Below are 15,965 nucleotides of genomic sequence, written 5' to 3'. Positions count from 1 at the left end.
TGAATAACTGTGAGTGCAAAATATTCAACAGTTTAAGAATCTTTCTCAACCTACAGTTGCATGGAATAATGTCATTAATAATGTCATTCAAAGATTCAGATAATCTGGAGAAATCTCTGCAGGTAAGCGGCAAGGCCGAAAACCAAAATTGAATGCCTGTGACATTCGATCCCTCGGGAATTAAAAACTGGCATCACTGTGTAAAAGATATTGCCATGTGGGCTCAGGAAGACTTCAGAAAACCATTGTCAGTTAACACAGTTCGTTGCTGCATCTACAAATTCCAGTTGAAACTCTATCATCCACATAGAAAGCTATATATTAACAACACCCAGAAACACCAACAGCCTCTGTGGGCCTGAGCTCATCTGAGATGGACTGATGAAAAGCGGAAAAGTGTGCTGTGGTCTGAGGAGTCCACATTACAAATTGTTTTTGAAAATCATGGACGTTGTGTCCTCTGAGCCAAAGAGAAAAAGGACCATCCGGATTCTTATCAGCTCAAATTCATCATCTCTGATGGTATGGGGCTGTGTTAGAGCCCATGGTATGGGTAACTTGCACATCTGTGAAGGCACCATTAATGCTGAAAGGTACATACAGCTTTTGAAGCAACATATGCTGCCATCCAAGCAGCTTGTCCCTGTCTTCTTCAGGGATGTCCTTGCTTATTTCAGCAAGACAATGCCAAGCCACATTCTGCACGTCTTACAACAGTGTGGCTTCATAATAAACGTGTGCGAGAACTAGACAGGCCTGCCAGCAGTCCAGACCTGTCTCGTTAAAAATGTGTGGTGCATTATGAAGCGCAAAATACAACAACAGAGACCCCGCACTGTTGAGCAAATGAAGTTGTGCATCTAGCAAGAATGGGAAGGGATTCCACCGACAAAGCTTAAACAATTAGTGTCCTCAGTTCCCAAAGTGTCCTCATTTCCCAAATGCTTATTGATTGTTGTTCAAAGGATAGGTTATGAAATGCAGTGGTAAACATGCCCATGTCCCAGCTTTTTTGGAACGTGTTGCAGGCATTAAATTTAAAATTAGTGAATATTAAAAAACAACAACAACAATGTTCATCAGGGCGGCATGGTGGACGACTGGTTAGCACATCTGCCTCACAGTTCTGAGGACCGGAGTTCAAATCCCGGCCCCACCTGTGTGGAGTTTGCATGTTCTCTCCGTGCCTGCATGGGTTTTCTCCTGGTACTACGGTTTCCTCCCACATCCCAAAAACATGTGTGGTAGGTAGATTGATGACTCTAAATTGCCTGTAGGTGTGACTGTGAGTGTGAATGGTTGTTTCTTTTATATGTGCCCTGCGATTGGCTGGCGACCAATTTAGGGTGTAGCCCGCCTCTCGCCCGAAGATAGCTAGGATAGGCTCCAGCACGCCCGCGACCTTTGTGAGGATAAGCGGTACAGAAAATGGATGGATGGATAGCTGTTCATCAGTTTGAACATTTAATAGCTTGTCTTTGTAGTGAATTCAATTGAATATAGGTTAAAAATAATTTGTAAACCATTGTATTCTGCTTTTATTTACGTTTTACCTAACGACCCAACTTCATTGGAAATGGGGTTTGGAAAGATATGGCCAGGGTATGATTAATTTTAGGCTAAACTTCACAAGGTCAATGTGCTTTTATTTGACAAGCCCACCACCAACTCAAATGATCTTCTGTTAATTTACTTTAGCCTTTCCTCTAGCTCAGTACCTATAAATGATGATATATATCAGTTATATAATTATTCAGCATGTTTTCTTTTTTCTGATATTTTTTCAGGTCTTGGAGCATCTGACAGAATGCATCTCCAATCCTTTTTCCTGTCCTTGTGTTAATGAGCTTGATTTTCTCATTGCTTGTTTAGGCTCTTGGTTCTGTTCTTTCATGCCCCATTCATATGCAGCAGTTTAAAAAGTTGAAATCTGACCTTAAGTCTTTGCTCTAGATGCATCACTTCTGGAATGCTTTGTTGTGGTTGCACAGCTAACCTGTACCCATAAACTACATGATGTTCAAATATAGTGTATGAAGACTGGGTGACTCTTTTCAGTGCTAGCCGCATCGTGCTTCATGGATCCAGTCATCTCTTAAGTTATCTCCAGACTGGCTATGCCCCGCTGCTTGGATTTCGCATACCCACCTTTTTAGCACCGGCAATACAGATATGACTGTGCATTTACTACAGCAGTTCACAGAGGTGTGAGGATCAGACAGCAGTTGGCTTTCATGTGATTGACCTGTCGAGCCTTCTTGAAGCAGCTTTATGCCTCAGCATATGGGAGGTGATACTGCTCCTCCCGCTTGTTGCAGCGTTTGGCTACAATTGCTAGGTAAAGCACCAGCAGAATAAGCCAGTAGCAGGCATACAGTATTGTCCCTGCTATCAACAGCACCTTTTCGGATTCACTGAATGGCTGCTGTGTTTCACAGTAAATTGTATACACCACGCCTCCAAGCAGCACCATCGTCCACACTGTGACAGGGACGGCACCGATCAGGTTTACCACAATCTTCCTGCGGCCTGAAGTTCCCCACCCTGCTTTGTTAATTGTGAGTAAGGCAAATATTTTGGCAGGAAGTAAGCTTGACATGTAGAGCAGAGAATAGAGCGACATGAAGATCATGACCAGGCTACCACGCAAGAAACAGGCATAGGTGGCCTTCAGCATCCCAACCAGCTGGACGGTCAACAAGAAGAGCAAGATATTCCACAGCCTTCCACGGTAGAAGAGATGGATGACTGTGGCTACCAAGAAGAATGGGAAGAAGCCAGTGACCACAGATTCATAGGTCATCCAGAGGCTGTGCTTGTGGAACCACAAAGCATTATAGAGCCACTCACGGAAGTACGACTTACTCCAGCGAGTCTGCTGGTTGAGCCAACGCAGGTACTGGGTTGGCGTTTCAGTCTGACATTGCGATCGTGCTGTATATTTTGTCTTGTAGCCGAAGCTTAGCACTCGGTTGGTTAGGTGACGGTCATCGCCGAAGCTGCACTTGGAACCTAGGAAGGTTTGATGGTACCATGCCTCTAGGAAGCGCTGAAGAAGGGAGTTCCTGTACATCCCCAGAGGGCCGCTGATACACTGAACACATCCAAAATAGGACTGGCAGGCACGCTCAATGTTAAAAGCCATCCAGTAGCGCACACTACTGAGGAAGGAGATCCATGAGTCATACTTGTTGAGTATCTGTGAACGGAAGACAAATAGAAGACTTGTTCATCCATTGTCAGTAGACATTTTTGTGTTATTCTCTGACTGATCTTCTACCTGTACATCTCCTCCAACACCTCCTACTGCCGCATCATCCTCAAAGATCTTCAGCATCTCAATGGTACATGCTGGATCTAGAACTGTGTCTGAGTCACACACCTGGAAAGGGCACAACAAGCACATTCTAATGAGTATCCCATATTGACTGTCGCAGAATCTTCATGGGTCATGACCTTATCCATTGGCCAGGGAACAAAGGATGTGAAACAGCTGGCATTTGGAGGTCGTCACCCTGGGTGTGCTAGCCATCAATTTTCAATACCATTTATCCTGTACAGAAGGTCCTTGGTTTACGATGGCCCCGACCTACGTTTCGTAGGTCGTTATAGCTACACTTTGTGAACCACACTACCATGGTCCCCTGTCTTTTTTGTATTTACCTAAACTGGTCCAGTGTTGGTGCAGCACAGTGGTCAGAACTTCTGCTTAACTAGTCAGTTTTTTTGGCTTGGCTCACTAAAAAGCGCTGGCTTTTTCAGCTCCCAAACAACTCTTTTTTAAATATTTTTTTTCTGTTGTTACTTAAATTTATTTATTACCAAAAACAATGTAAAATTAAGCATAAAAATGAAAATTTAAAACATGCGCTGCTTTTTTTCATTATGTATAGTGTATAAATATGCCTTTATTTATTTGCTCGACATATTGCTACCCAAAAATTATTACATACAAAAACAAACGTCACTATTTACAATTGAACTTTTAATAGTTTAAGCATTTCACTTTTTCTACGAAACAAATTTTAAGTGAAACAACACAGAACCATTCCAAAACACACAACACAACAAAATATAAATGTGTAAAACAAAAAGAAAGAAAAGAAAAAAAATCAGCATCCAGATAATTTGTTTCTACTGTAGATTAAGATTGAGAAACACCGTGTTTTGGTACGTCAGCTTTGAGGAGCTGATCTGGTTTCTTTAGTTTCAAATTATCTGCCCTATTCTGGAGTAGATTCTCTCAGGAGGGACTACAATGCACGTGGAGGTCAGCTCCATAACGGATTTTTTTCGCATTCATTGCGTGTGTGCTGAGGAGTCGTCAGCGCGTTTTGACATGAGGCCGAGCGTCGCATCAATGCAGAGGGCGTTGGTGATGTCAAAAAGCTCCTCCAATGGGAGTGGGGCTGGCGGAGTGATTTCTGAGTGCTATTTTGGCAGACTTGTACTGTAAACGGCAAGAGGGAAATGGAGGAAGGCTTAATAATTGCGGTTGCCCCACTATCCCGAACTTTGGACCAATAGAAAAATGATATACTGAGACATCTTTGCGGGAGGCTTTCAAACTTCCTTTCAAAGCTTCCTGCTAAGCCTGAAATACACCTGGAAGCGCTCTTCCTGGAACTAGAAAGCTCAGAAATGAATTTAAACTCCGAAATGCTGCCGTGAAATTCGTATGGGATTTTCCCATTCTTTAAAAAAAAAAAAAAATATATATATATATATATATATATTTTTTTTTTGCTCTTGCGTCACCTCCTCCTCCTTAAAAATCATGAAAATTAGGGCTTTCTTTTCCAACAATGGCAAATACATATTGCTGAGTTGCAGTCCACTCAGCGGGGAAAGCCTCCTGACTTCCTTTTAGGCTGTTGTGTCACCACTTCCAAATATGAGATGGCCGCACCCCCATTGCCATCGCCGTGTGAAAAGACCATTTAGTTTGGCACCGACATTGCTATGCCTCACAGTATTGGCATTCAAATCTTGTTTCTGGCCTTCTTGTGTGGAGTTTCCATAGTCTCTCTTTGCTTGTTTGGGTTTTCTCAGGGTACTCGAGCTTCCTCCTACATCCTAAAATGTTAGGTTAATCAAAGACTCTAAATTGACCATAGATGTGAATGGGAGTTTGGATGTTTGTTTTCCATATGTGGCCGGTGACAACCCCAGGGTGTAGGTCGCCCAAAGTCAACTGGGATAGGCTCCAGCTCACCAATAACCCGAATGAGGACAGGCAGGATAGAACGGGATAGAAAATGGATGGATGGTCCAGTATGGTTTACAACTGCTCTGGAATATTTGATATGAAACGATAGCCTCCTTCAATGAATTCATTATGATGGCCATCCCTGGAGTGGGTGCAATCCAGAATCATATTCTCAAGAATGTTTTTCGTAGGTGGTCCTTACCTGCACGTAATCCACAGTGTCCCCCAGTGCTTTAAAGGCTGTGTACATCACCTCCCTCTTCCCTCCCCACTCCTGCATGATACAGGAAAAGCGGCAACCTCTGACCATCCGCGTCACCCGTATCGTCTCCTCTATGTGGACCGTGCTCCTTCCACCGCCGACACCCCCTCCACCGCTCCCATCACTGTGGTAGTTTCCCTTCCACACCATGCTGCCCGCCTGGTCAGCGCCACCCATCACCTCCTGGAAAATGTCCATCATGTAACGGTCTTCTAGTCTGTTCCCATCCACCACCAGCACTACTTTTAGTCCTGGGAAAGAAATCCGTCTGATACTGCGCAGACACTTCCTTAAGTAGTCCGGGTCCTCCTGGTAAGCAGCGATGCAGAGGGCCACAGAGCAACGGAGATGTTGAGGACGGGTGGGGATTTTCATCTGCCGATGCTCCAGAAAGGCAAAAAGGCTCTGAAGGAGAAGGTGGAGGGAGAGGAAGGCACCATAGAGGCCGAAGGAGAGGTGGTGCTGCTCAGTTTGGATGAATTGGTAGCCTTTATAACACAAGAACAGAGGAAACTCAAACACAGCGGAACATGTTTTTTAATCATTATGACTGGTGTGTACCCGGAAATAAATGACCACAATCGACAAGCTAACCTGTGATATAGGCCAGCAGGATGGTGAAGATGACCACCGCTGCAAAAAGGGTGGTGACCACGATGTTCAACGCATTCCTGCAGCGAGAGGTCATCTGAGGGGGCATCACATAAAGGCCAAGGTTAGGATCACAAAGAAAATGAGACACAGGATAAGATGGGAAGAAATAAGGAAGGATGGGCAAAATTACAATGGAGCATTTATCTAGCGTTGCAAAATTCCTGCAATTTTCCAAGATGGAAACCAAATGGTTAGGAATATGGTTAGAGGAATTAACTGAAAGTTCAGATGTGTGTACAGCGGCTGAAATAAATTTTTAACACGGCACAATTTTTCTCACAAAATATATTTCCAAAGGTTCTACTGACATGAAAATTTCACCAGATATTTGTGAACAACCCACGTAATCCATACATACAAAGAAATAGAACAAATAAGATCAGACATTAAGTTGTGTGTAAAAAAAAAAAAAAAAAAAAAAAAAAGTGAAATGACACAGGGAATAAGTATTGCACATGGTACCAACTGGTATTTATTTAATACTTAGTACAAAAGACTTGCAATGACAGCTTCAAGATGCTTCTTGTTTGGAGAAACTAGTCTCATGCATTGCTCTGGTGTGATTTTGGCCCATTCTTCCACATAAGCAGTGTTCAAATCTTGAAGGTTCCATGGGCTTCTTTTATGGACCTTGAGTTTCGGTTCTTTCCATAGATTTTCAATAGGATTTAAGTCAGGTGATTGACTGGGCCAGTCTAGCAGCTTTATTTTTTTTCTTTGAAACCAATTGAGAGTTTCCTTGGCAGTATGTTTTAGATCATTATCCTGCTGAAATGTCCACCCACGTTTCATTTTCATCATCATCATCATAGATGGCAGCAGATTTTTGCCAACAATGTCTCGGTAAATTTGCCCATTTATCCTTCCTTCAATAATGTGAAGTTTAGCAGTTCCATTTGCTGAACAGCAGCCCCACACCATCATGTTCCTACCTGCGAACTTCGCTGTTGGTATGGTGTTTTTAGATAGCCATTTCTTCTCCAAACGTGGTGTGCATTATCTCATCAAAAGAGTTCAATTTTGCTCTCATCAGACCAGACTATATTCTCCCAGTATTTAACTGGCTCGTCCAAATGTTGTTCAGCAAACTTTAAACAAGCTTTGACATGCTTTTTTTTTCAGCAATGGGATCTTGTGTTGTGAGCGTGCATACCGGCCATGGCAACGGAGTACAGTACTCACTGTTTTCCTTGTGCCAACAGTACCTGCTAATTCCAGGTCTTTTTGAAGCTCTCCACAGGCTCTTGGCCAACTCTTCTGATTATTCTTTGCACTCCTCTGTCAGAAGTCTTGCGAGGAGCACCTGATCGAGACAAATTTATGGTGGTATGATTGGCTTTCCACTTAGTTTACGATGGTCTTGAGACAGCTCTTTGCTTTTACCCATCAGGAGATGTGTCTTGACTCATATCTTGGCAATGAGACCTTTTTGTAGGCCATCAATTCGGACTGAACCAGCTGCTATTCATTTGCACTGACAAGGGGCTGCATTGCTGTTTGAATATTGATAGATTTTAGGTGTTGGCTTTGCTTTCCATGCCTTTTTGCGCCTCCCTTTCTTCATGTGTTCGATACTTTTTCCCTGTGTCATTTCACATTATTACACAGAACTTAATTTCTGAGCTTATTTGTTCTACTTCCTTTGTATGTATGGATTACTTGTGTTGTTCCCAACATCTGGTGAAAATTTCATGTCAATAGCACCTTTGGAAATATATTTAGAGAGAAAAATGGTGAAGTGTTAAATGCTTATTTCAGCCGCTGTATAAGTAGAACGTAAATGTTTCATAATGAAAAACATTTGCAGCGACATGTTCATAACTGTATATTTATTCCTTTTATAGAGTAACATGCAAAAAATAATTCTGTCAATATTTTGAAGAGATGTACAATATATGCCCTTTGATAAATCAACAGTTTATTTAACCAATGAAGCATGAGAAAAAAGGTACTAACAAAAAACGACAAACAGTCGACACGAATTGAAGTGGAATAGTAGATAACAAAACTAAAAGTGTGGATGGAGCCACAGCAGAACAAAGACAACACCAAAGTAAAACTAGAAACAGAATATAATCGGAATATACAAGGTTTGTCAGAAAAGCTTCAGGGCTGATGTCACAAAAGATATCTTTCAAATCCTAATTAAAAAGTAATTCCCCTAGAGTCTAATCTACTTTCCCAGCTTTCTCTTCCATTCCTTCATACACTCCTGATGCTACACAGCTCAGTTGTCACAGCAATTGTGATGTCGTCCACATCTTCTAAGTGGGTCCTTCATCAGTTTTCCAACCTTTATTGAGCCAATGCATCCATTTTATATTCAGAAAATCCCACAGCATATCACCAAACAAACATTTTACAAAAGGTATGAGTACTGAAATAATGATGATCTCATCGAAATTTACTCACAAATTGACTTACTTAGTGTGAGTCATGACTTATTCTGCTGGCAGCAAGTGGGAACACAGGTTTATTTTACCTTCTGCCATCTGATGGAAGAGCATTAAATTGTTCTCCCTGTCACCATACGCCGGTGGCATAGATAGATGAACAAAGATAAGTGAAATTGGATGATTTCCGCAGCACCCCAATGATATCCCACACCAGGGTGCCATGGCACCTTGGTTGGTTACATTATGCTGCCACCCCATATTTATAAGTTGGAAGGGTGTTCTCAGACTTGTAAGCTTCCCTCTTTTTCTTCCAAACATAACAATCCTCATTATGGCCAAACAGGTACATTTTAGTTTCCTCCGACCATTGGACATTCATTTCATTTTCCGTACCGCTTATCCTCACGAGGGCCGCGGGCGTGCTGGAGTCTATCCCAGCTATCTTCGGGCGAGAGCCGGGGTACACCCTGAACTGGTCGCCAGCCAATCGCAGGGCACATATAAACAAACAAGGATTCGCACTCACATTCACACCTACAGGCAATTTAGAGTCTTCAATTAACCGACCATGTATGTTTTTTTAGATGTAGGTGGAAACCGCGGTACCCGGTGAAAACCCTTGCAGGCATGGGGAGAACATGCAAACTCCATACAGGCGAGGCCAGATTTGAACGAGGGCCCTCAGAACTGTGAAGCAGATGTGCTAACCGTGCCGCCTCCTTTGGAAATGTCTCCAAAAATTAAGGTCTGCATCCCTGTCTGTGCTAATTTGCACAGATGTGTCTCGAATTAATTCAAACGTTGTCAGTAAACCTACCAAAAACTTCCAAAGAAATTACAGCATTATCTGGGTTTTCCCAAATTGTTTAAAGGCATAGGAGTCTTACTGTATGTAAACATCTGACAAAAAAGTCATGAAAGCAAAAATGAATGCAAAATTGCCTTTAAAATCATATTCTCATTTTACTAGGCTTGAACAAATATTTTTGGGAATTCTAATTGACCTGAAACAGAAATAAATTAAACTGATTTCTCATCAATCAGTGAGAAAATATATAAATTATATATATATATATATATATAGAGAGAGAGAGAGAGAGAGACAGAGAGAGAGAGAGAGAGAGAGAGAGAGAGAGAGAGAGAGGCGGCACGGCACAAATTTACTAATATGATTTAAGATGTCCAAATTATCAGTTGTTTGGCAGCCCAGCAGTGTAGCAGTCAAGCATTGTACTGTTTACAGGGTGACACCCAACAACTTCTACAACTGCTACTACTAATAATGATAAATTGTTTTTATAGAGGCGGCATGGCGGCCGACTGGTTAGAGCGTCAGCCTCACAGTTCTGAGGACCCGGGTTCAATCCCCGGTCCCGCCTGTGTGGAGTTTGCATGTTCTCCCCGTACCTGCATGGGTTTTCTCCGGGCACTCTGGTTTCCTCCCACATCCCAAAAACATACATTAATTGGAGACTCTAAACTGCCCATAGGCATGACTGTGAGTGTGAATGGTTGTTTGTTTGTATGTGCCCTGCGATTGGCTGGCAACCAGTTCAGGGTGTACCCTGCCCGATGACAGCTGGGATAGGCTCCAGCACGCCCGCGACCCCAGTGAGGAAAAGCGACTCAGAAAATGGATGGATGGATATATATATATATATATATATATATAATGCTATTAGTTCACTTAAGGCCGGAAAAGCTTGTGGACTGGAGGAAATTTCTGTTGAAATGCTGAAAGCAGGAGGGAACGAACTTAATAAGAACCTTGTAAAACTATTTGAACGCTGCTTGGTCTACCTGCGACATGGAAAGACGCAGAAATCATTTTGCTACATAAATCAGGCGATAAAAATTTTATTATTTATAAATAAAATAGAAATGATCGCCCAATAAGCCTGCTCTCAACGATTTAGAAAGTATTTGCAAAGATATTGGACAAACAAATTGGAATCAAACTCAATGAAGCACAGTTGATAGAACCAGCGGGTTTGTGTAGCGGTTTTAATACTATGGACCACATACAGACAGTTCAACAAATAATCGAACGACACAACGAGTAAGAAATGCCTCTGTGTGTAGCCTTCATCGACTATGAAAAAGCATTTGACTCAGTCACCACCACTTCGATAGTGCAGGCGCTAGTAAATCAAGCGATAGAGCCGACCTATATCAACATTCTATAATCAATACACAACGATTCTTCTGGTTCAATACGAATTGATGATGAAAGAGTGCAAATAAGTCTAGGCAAGGCGACACACTGTCTACGAAGCTATTTACAGCTTGCCTTGAAGAAATATTGTAAAAGCTCAATTGGGAAAAAGAAGGACTAAAAATGAACGGCGCTTTTTTGAGCCATCTTCGTTTTGCAGACGGCATCATTTTATTCTCCTACGATGCTGAACAACTACAGCGTCGTATTCAGGAATTAGAGTTAGAAAGCCGTCGCTCAGGTCTGAAAATTAACAAAAGCAAAACAAAGGTCATGTTCCATCGTTACTGTCCACAAAAATATATCAAAATGGACGACTATGTCCTACACGCCGTCGACAGCTACATCTATTTAGGCCAACTTGTAACATCCAACCATCCATCCATTTTCTGAGCCGCGTCTCCTCACTAGGGTCACGGGCGGGCTGGAGCCTATCCCAGCTATCATCGGGCAGGAGGCGGGGTACACCCTGAAGTGGTTGCCAGCCAATCGCAGGGCACATACAAACAAACAGCCAGTCGCACTCACATGCACACCTATCAATTAACCTACCATGCATGTTTTTGGGATGTAGGAGAAAACCGGAGTACCCGGAGAAAGCCCACGTAGGCACGGGGAGAACATGCAAACTCCACACAGGCGGGGCCGGGGATTGAACCCCGGTCCTCAGAACTGTGAGGCAGACGCTCTAACCAGTCGTCCACCGTGCCGCCTATTCTTATTTTACGGTATTCAAAAATTGCCCAAAATTTTCGAATTAATTCCCATGAAAAGTGTCCAACTTTCTTTTCTCATTATTATTCCCTGAACAATTCCTCAGCTAAACTTGGTACAACTCGTGTAACAATTCTGGAAAGTTCTACGAATTGACTGGAAATGTTCTGCCCCTTTAGGTTCCTATTCCTGTCACAGTCATGTCCTTGACATCACCGGTGCATATGTGAGTCTTTTGGAAAGCTTGAAAAGTGTCATTAGTTGAGTGCCATTTCCTGTTTTTCCTTCTGAAAAACCTTCATCAGCTTCCATCAGCTGAAAACACATCAACATCAGTCCCTGACATCATGAGCACACCGTGCCAGAAACATGGAGGTTGACCGTCACAGGAAAATACCAATAATATTGTGATGGACAACTCGGGCTACTAATTTTAACACGCTCAGGAATGGTTCCTTTGCTGCTGCCGCCACTGTTACTACTTGAAGAGCAACTAATACTTGGACTTTATACATCAAATCTCATGCATTTGTCAGATTTCTCACATTGAAGGTTACACTAATAATTTTACTATTTGTGTAATAGTAGGCTAGTAAGTACAACTACTACTAATACTACTAATGAAAATACCATTTAGAATACTACTACTGAGAATAATAATAATTCCAAACATAAAATTCCAAACATTTTAATTTACTATTCAGACTTCCATTTGATTTGATTACCACCGTGATGCCACGAGTAGTCCCAGAGCTCGGTTAAATGTTAAGATTAAATATACAGCATATACAGCAATAGCTCAATCTGTGAGGATTTGCCTCGGGGAGTAGAGGGTTGCGGGTTTGAAGCCTGTGTATGAACAAAATAGACTTGGCACTGTTTGTTGGAGAGATGCCAGTTAACTTCTTGGGTATTGTCCATTTTCTATCTATATCAATTGGCCACAGAAGTAACACACCTAATGGATGCACAGCAACAGCGTTCTGTCTTTTATCTTCCTCCATCCTCCCCCTCCCCAGACATCCCCTTCGTCAAGCATCTCTCACTCCCTCCCGACCCTGTCCTCATGAGAATTTAGTAGGATTTTGTTTCAACTGGAATGCACTGCAATCCTAACGGCCTTGATGACAGCTTGCGCAGTGGCAGTCTCTTCTGTATTTGAAAACAAACAAACAAACAAACAAACAAAGAGTTCCAATATCAAGTTTAATTTCAGCTTTATTTCGTATACAATTCTCATCAGAATATCCTGGCCCCTTTGTTGACTCGAGGGTTCATACCACTAATTAAAGGTCAGTCGGGGTGTGGCCGGTGTTCAGGACCAATGTACCTGGAGGTACAATTCTCTCCTTTCATTCCTAACATTTCCTCTCAAGCAACCCCCCCGTGGAAACCTTCCCAACCAACCTTCACAGGAGACACAGCCCGATATTTATATCATTGCATTCAGCTCTTGGGAGGCCCATGTACACATGTACAGCTCGTTGAGATGACATTAGATTTACAGTAACCCACAAATCCAAATATATCTGGACTAGAGTCCTGGGGAAGGAGTTACTGGGACATTTTCCGGTCCCATAAGATGAGCGTATTTAGTTAGTTGCTAGCGATTGTGGTACATTACATGTGCGTTACAAATTTTCTTCCCTGGGGATGAGGAGATGATGGCGTCCTGTTTCGAAAGGACACCCCAAATTATGTGATTTATTTATTTATTTATTAGTATTGATTGTTTTTGTAAAGGAGGGAGAAATTGGTGTTTAAATAATGTTTCATATTCTTATTGTTGTATGTTATAAAATATGGTCACCCTAACCCCTCTCTGCATTTTAAAATGGAAACAGACAGCACAATAAGGTGAGTTAAAATAATAATAATATAAGTTAGAGTTCCATGTGCCATTTGATAAGAAGACTGCACTACTTGAGTGCTGTTTGCATTTTACATTTTTTTTGTAAGACTCTCAACAAGCCTCAGTAAATGGTATTTTAAAGAGTCTAGATTAGAGGAAGTAATTAATGCAAAGCACACCGAGGACACTTATGCTATGATTGAGCGTCATAGCAAAAAAAGTTGAAAGTTGAGTTGTGAGGTATTTGTATTCTAGTTTGTTGTCATGCGTGAGGCATTAAAATTACCCCCCCCCCCCCAAAAAAAAACTTTGTTTGACTTTTGTTTGATTTATCTGCCCATTTTACTAGATTGCATCAATGAAGCCATCAAAAAAGAGGAGACAACAGACTCGAAATGCAGGAGCCCACAGCCCCAATTTTCTGCTGTGAGTCAGGATATGAGTATATGACGAAATTTAAATCACAGTAGTGGGACTGGAAGTGTGAATTATGGGTATCCGTTGGGCAGACCCAGTGATGAACAGTAAAACAAGGAGAAAGACTATTAATTGTGCCTTCCCCGTTGATACATTTTTTTTTAAATGTATTAAAATAAACAGTGGTAACTTGTTTTTATATTTGTACGACGATCAAGAATGTTAAAAGTTACTTACTAAAGTTGCCAGTTGTACAGTTGTTAAAGTTCCTTTTAATGACAGCGACAGTTTGACTCTAGAATGGATCATTTTAAATTTTCAATATGTTTGACATCCATCCGCCTCACAGTTCTGAGGACCTGGGTTCAAATCCCCAGCCCCGCCTGTGTGGAGTTTGCATGTTCTCCCTGTGCCTGGGTGGGTTTTTTCCAGGTACTCCGGTTTCCTCCCACATCCCAAAAACATGCGCGCTAGGTTAATTGAAGACTAAATTGCCTGTAGGTGTTACTGTGAGTGTGAATGGTTGTTTGTTTGTATGTGCCCTGCGATTGGCTGGCAACCAGTTCAGGGTGTACCCCGCCCTCCTGCCCGATGATAGCTGGGATAGGCTCCAGCCCGCCCGCGACCCACGTGAGGAGAAGTGGCTCAGAAAATGGATGGATGGATATATATTTTACAGATTTAAACATGTGTTTCAGCCTCAACGACTGAATAAGTGAAATTTTAATATATGAGTTGGAGTCGGTGTTGTAGTCCAGGCTGATACAGTATACTGTAGCTAAGGATCAATCAAGTGAATTTTTTTATTTTTTTTACTTTGCTTCATGCTTACACATGAGCAAGGCCTACTTGAACCATGCTGCCCCTGTAAAGCACATTACAGTACACTGCGTCATAGGAAGCGGGCCACCCTATATTTTGGCTTCCACGAGGGAGCAAATCTCATTATGATGCAGTGCAAATTATAACCACAGTTGCATAATTAAAATGAATTCCTCTCAGCCAGTGTAAATCCAAACTCAGCGTTATTATATTTGTAAACTCAGTTTTGTTATAGTACTTATTGGATCTCATTAGATTGTGCAAAATTTTAATGCTTTATTTTCCCAATGCACATCACTGGAGTGTGCACGCGCGCCCACACACACACACACACACAAAAAACATATTTTCTCTACGTCACATTGCGAACACATTGGCCACTCAAACATGAACACACTCAACTCTTTGTCCTGCGTCTTCTAACTCAACTTTAATGTCACTTCCTTGAGCTTTCAAAAACTTTTCCATTCAGAGTACCTCCCTCCAGAACACATTTGCTCACGGATGAATACTTTCATTCATTCTCCTTGACAATAAAACCTCACAATTGAACATGAAGCCTTATTGTGAGTTCACCTAATCATTGCTTTCACAATAATCCTGAGCCCTGTTTTAACAGTAAACTACAAAAAGGGAGGATTTATCTTTTCTCCTCTCCCAGTGGGCATCAATTTACATTACAAGGACTTACTGCTGTCTCCTCAATTGAATGACTTCCTTACCTTCGTGATCCAGTGGACCCACCGTCTTTGTCTCCCCCCAAAGATCTGTCCTCCTGGTCCGTGCGTCCAGCTGGGACGTCCTCTGCTACCCTTAGCACAGCACTCTCCTTGTTCGCTCCCCCTCCTTCCACCAGCTCACACTACATCTTTATTCCTGCATGCTCGCTTCAGTCGCAGGATCCCAAAAATACAGCCGGCAGCTTCAACCACTGCGAGACCACGTCTGTGAGACAGCCCCCACACCTACCACCGCCTGCTCCTCCTCTACCGCCCTCCCCCCATTCTGTCTCCCAGGACGCTCTCTGATGAAGCCCTTCAAGTTTGAATATGATCAGTCTTGCTTCTCTCTGAGTTCTCCATCCTGGCTGGCCCACCGGGAGGTCAAAGAGGCCAAGAGGGTTGAAGGTCACCTGTGCTTTGTCTCCAGCTGTCCCGTCGTCACGTGTTGCAGTATCAGCGCCACTTCAAACCTCCAGTGCGCAGCAGAGCCGCCATCCTTCTCCCCTCGGTTGCACTGTCCCTCATGCTGAGCTCCTCTCTCCTGCCACCGCCGATCTGTACTCGCCTCTCTCTCCCCTCCCTCCCTGGTGTACCTCCACATCGAAGCTATACCGTTCTGTTCTCGCTGCAATGCAGCCAGCAGAATCCGTCAAGCCACGGAACTCTTTGATTACAAGGAGCTACCTCTCGCCTTCCCTCTGC

General features: G+C 42.6%; 1 protein-coding gene across 2 annotated transcripts; it reads right to left on the bottom strand.

The window, feature by feature from the left end:
- Positions 1-1,488: 1,488 nt before the first annotated feature.
- On the bottom strand, positions 1,489-15,461 carry has3 (hyaluronan synthase 3). Of its 2 annotated transcripts, XM_061676791.1 has the most exons (5): positions 15,264-15,461; positions 6,066-6,159; positions 5,412-5,959; positions 3,281-3,382; positions 1,489-3,199 (listed from the first exon to the last, which is right to left on the bottom strand). In XM_061676791.1, the coding sequence occupies exons 2-5, from the start codon at positions 6,157-6,159 to the stop codon at positions 2,270-2,272; spliced, it is 1,674 nt and encodes a 557-aa protein (XP_061532775.1). In that variant the 5' UTR covers positions 15,264-15,461; the 3' UTR covers positions 1,489-2,269. The 2 variants fall into 2 exon arrangements, with proteins under 2 accessions (XP_061532775.1, XP_061532774.1); XM_061676790.1 differs by lacking the exon at positions 15,264-15,461 and having other exon boundaries at positions 6,066-6,171.
- Between the last annotated feature and the right edge of the window lie 504 nt (positions 15,462-15,965).

The sequence above is a fragment of the Phycodurus eques genome, chromosome 5 (genome assembly GCF_024500275.1).
Source record: "Phycodurus eques isolate BA_2022a chromosome 5, UOR_Pequ_1.1, whole genome shotgun sequence".
Classification (NCBI taxonomy): Eukaryota; Metazoa; Chordata; class Actinopteri; order Syngnathiformes; family Syngnathidae; genus Phycodurus; species Phycodurus eques.
Note: the sequence above shows the minus strand (reverse complement) of the source record. Positions and strands in the feature narration are given on the sequence as shown.

What these genes read in the sequence shown, in the direction of transcription:
- has3 (XM_061676790.1), bottom strand. Translation starts at nt 6,171, where the DNA reads ATGCCCCCTCAGATGACCTCTCGCTGCAGGAATGCGTTGAACATCGTG. An exon ending in CCTGCTGGCCTATATCACAG is followed by an intron (nt 5,960 to 6,065) that starts GTTAGCTTGTCG and finishes TGTGTTATAAAG; the next exon opens with GCTACCAATTCATCCAAACT. An exon ending in GTGTTGGAGGAGATGTACAG is followed by an intron (nt 3,200 to 3,280) that starts GTAGAAGATCAG and finishes TTCCGTTCACAG; the next exon opens with ATACTCAACAAGTATGACTC.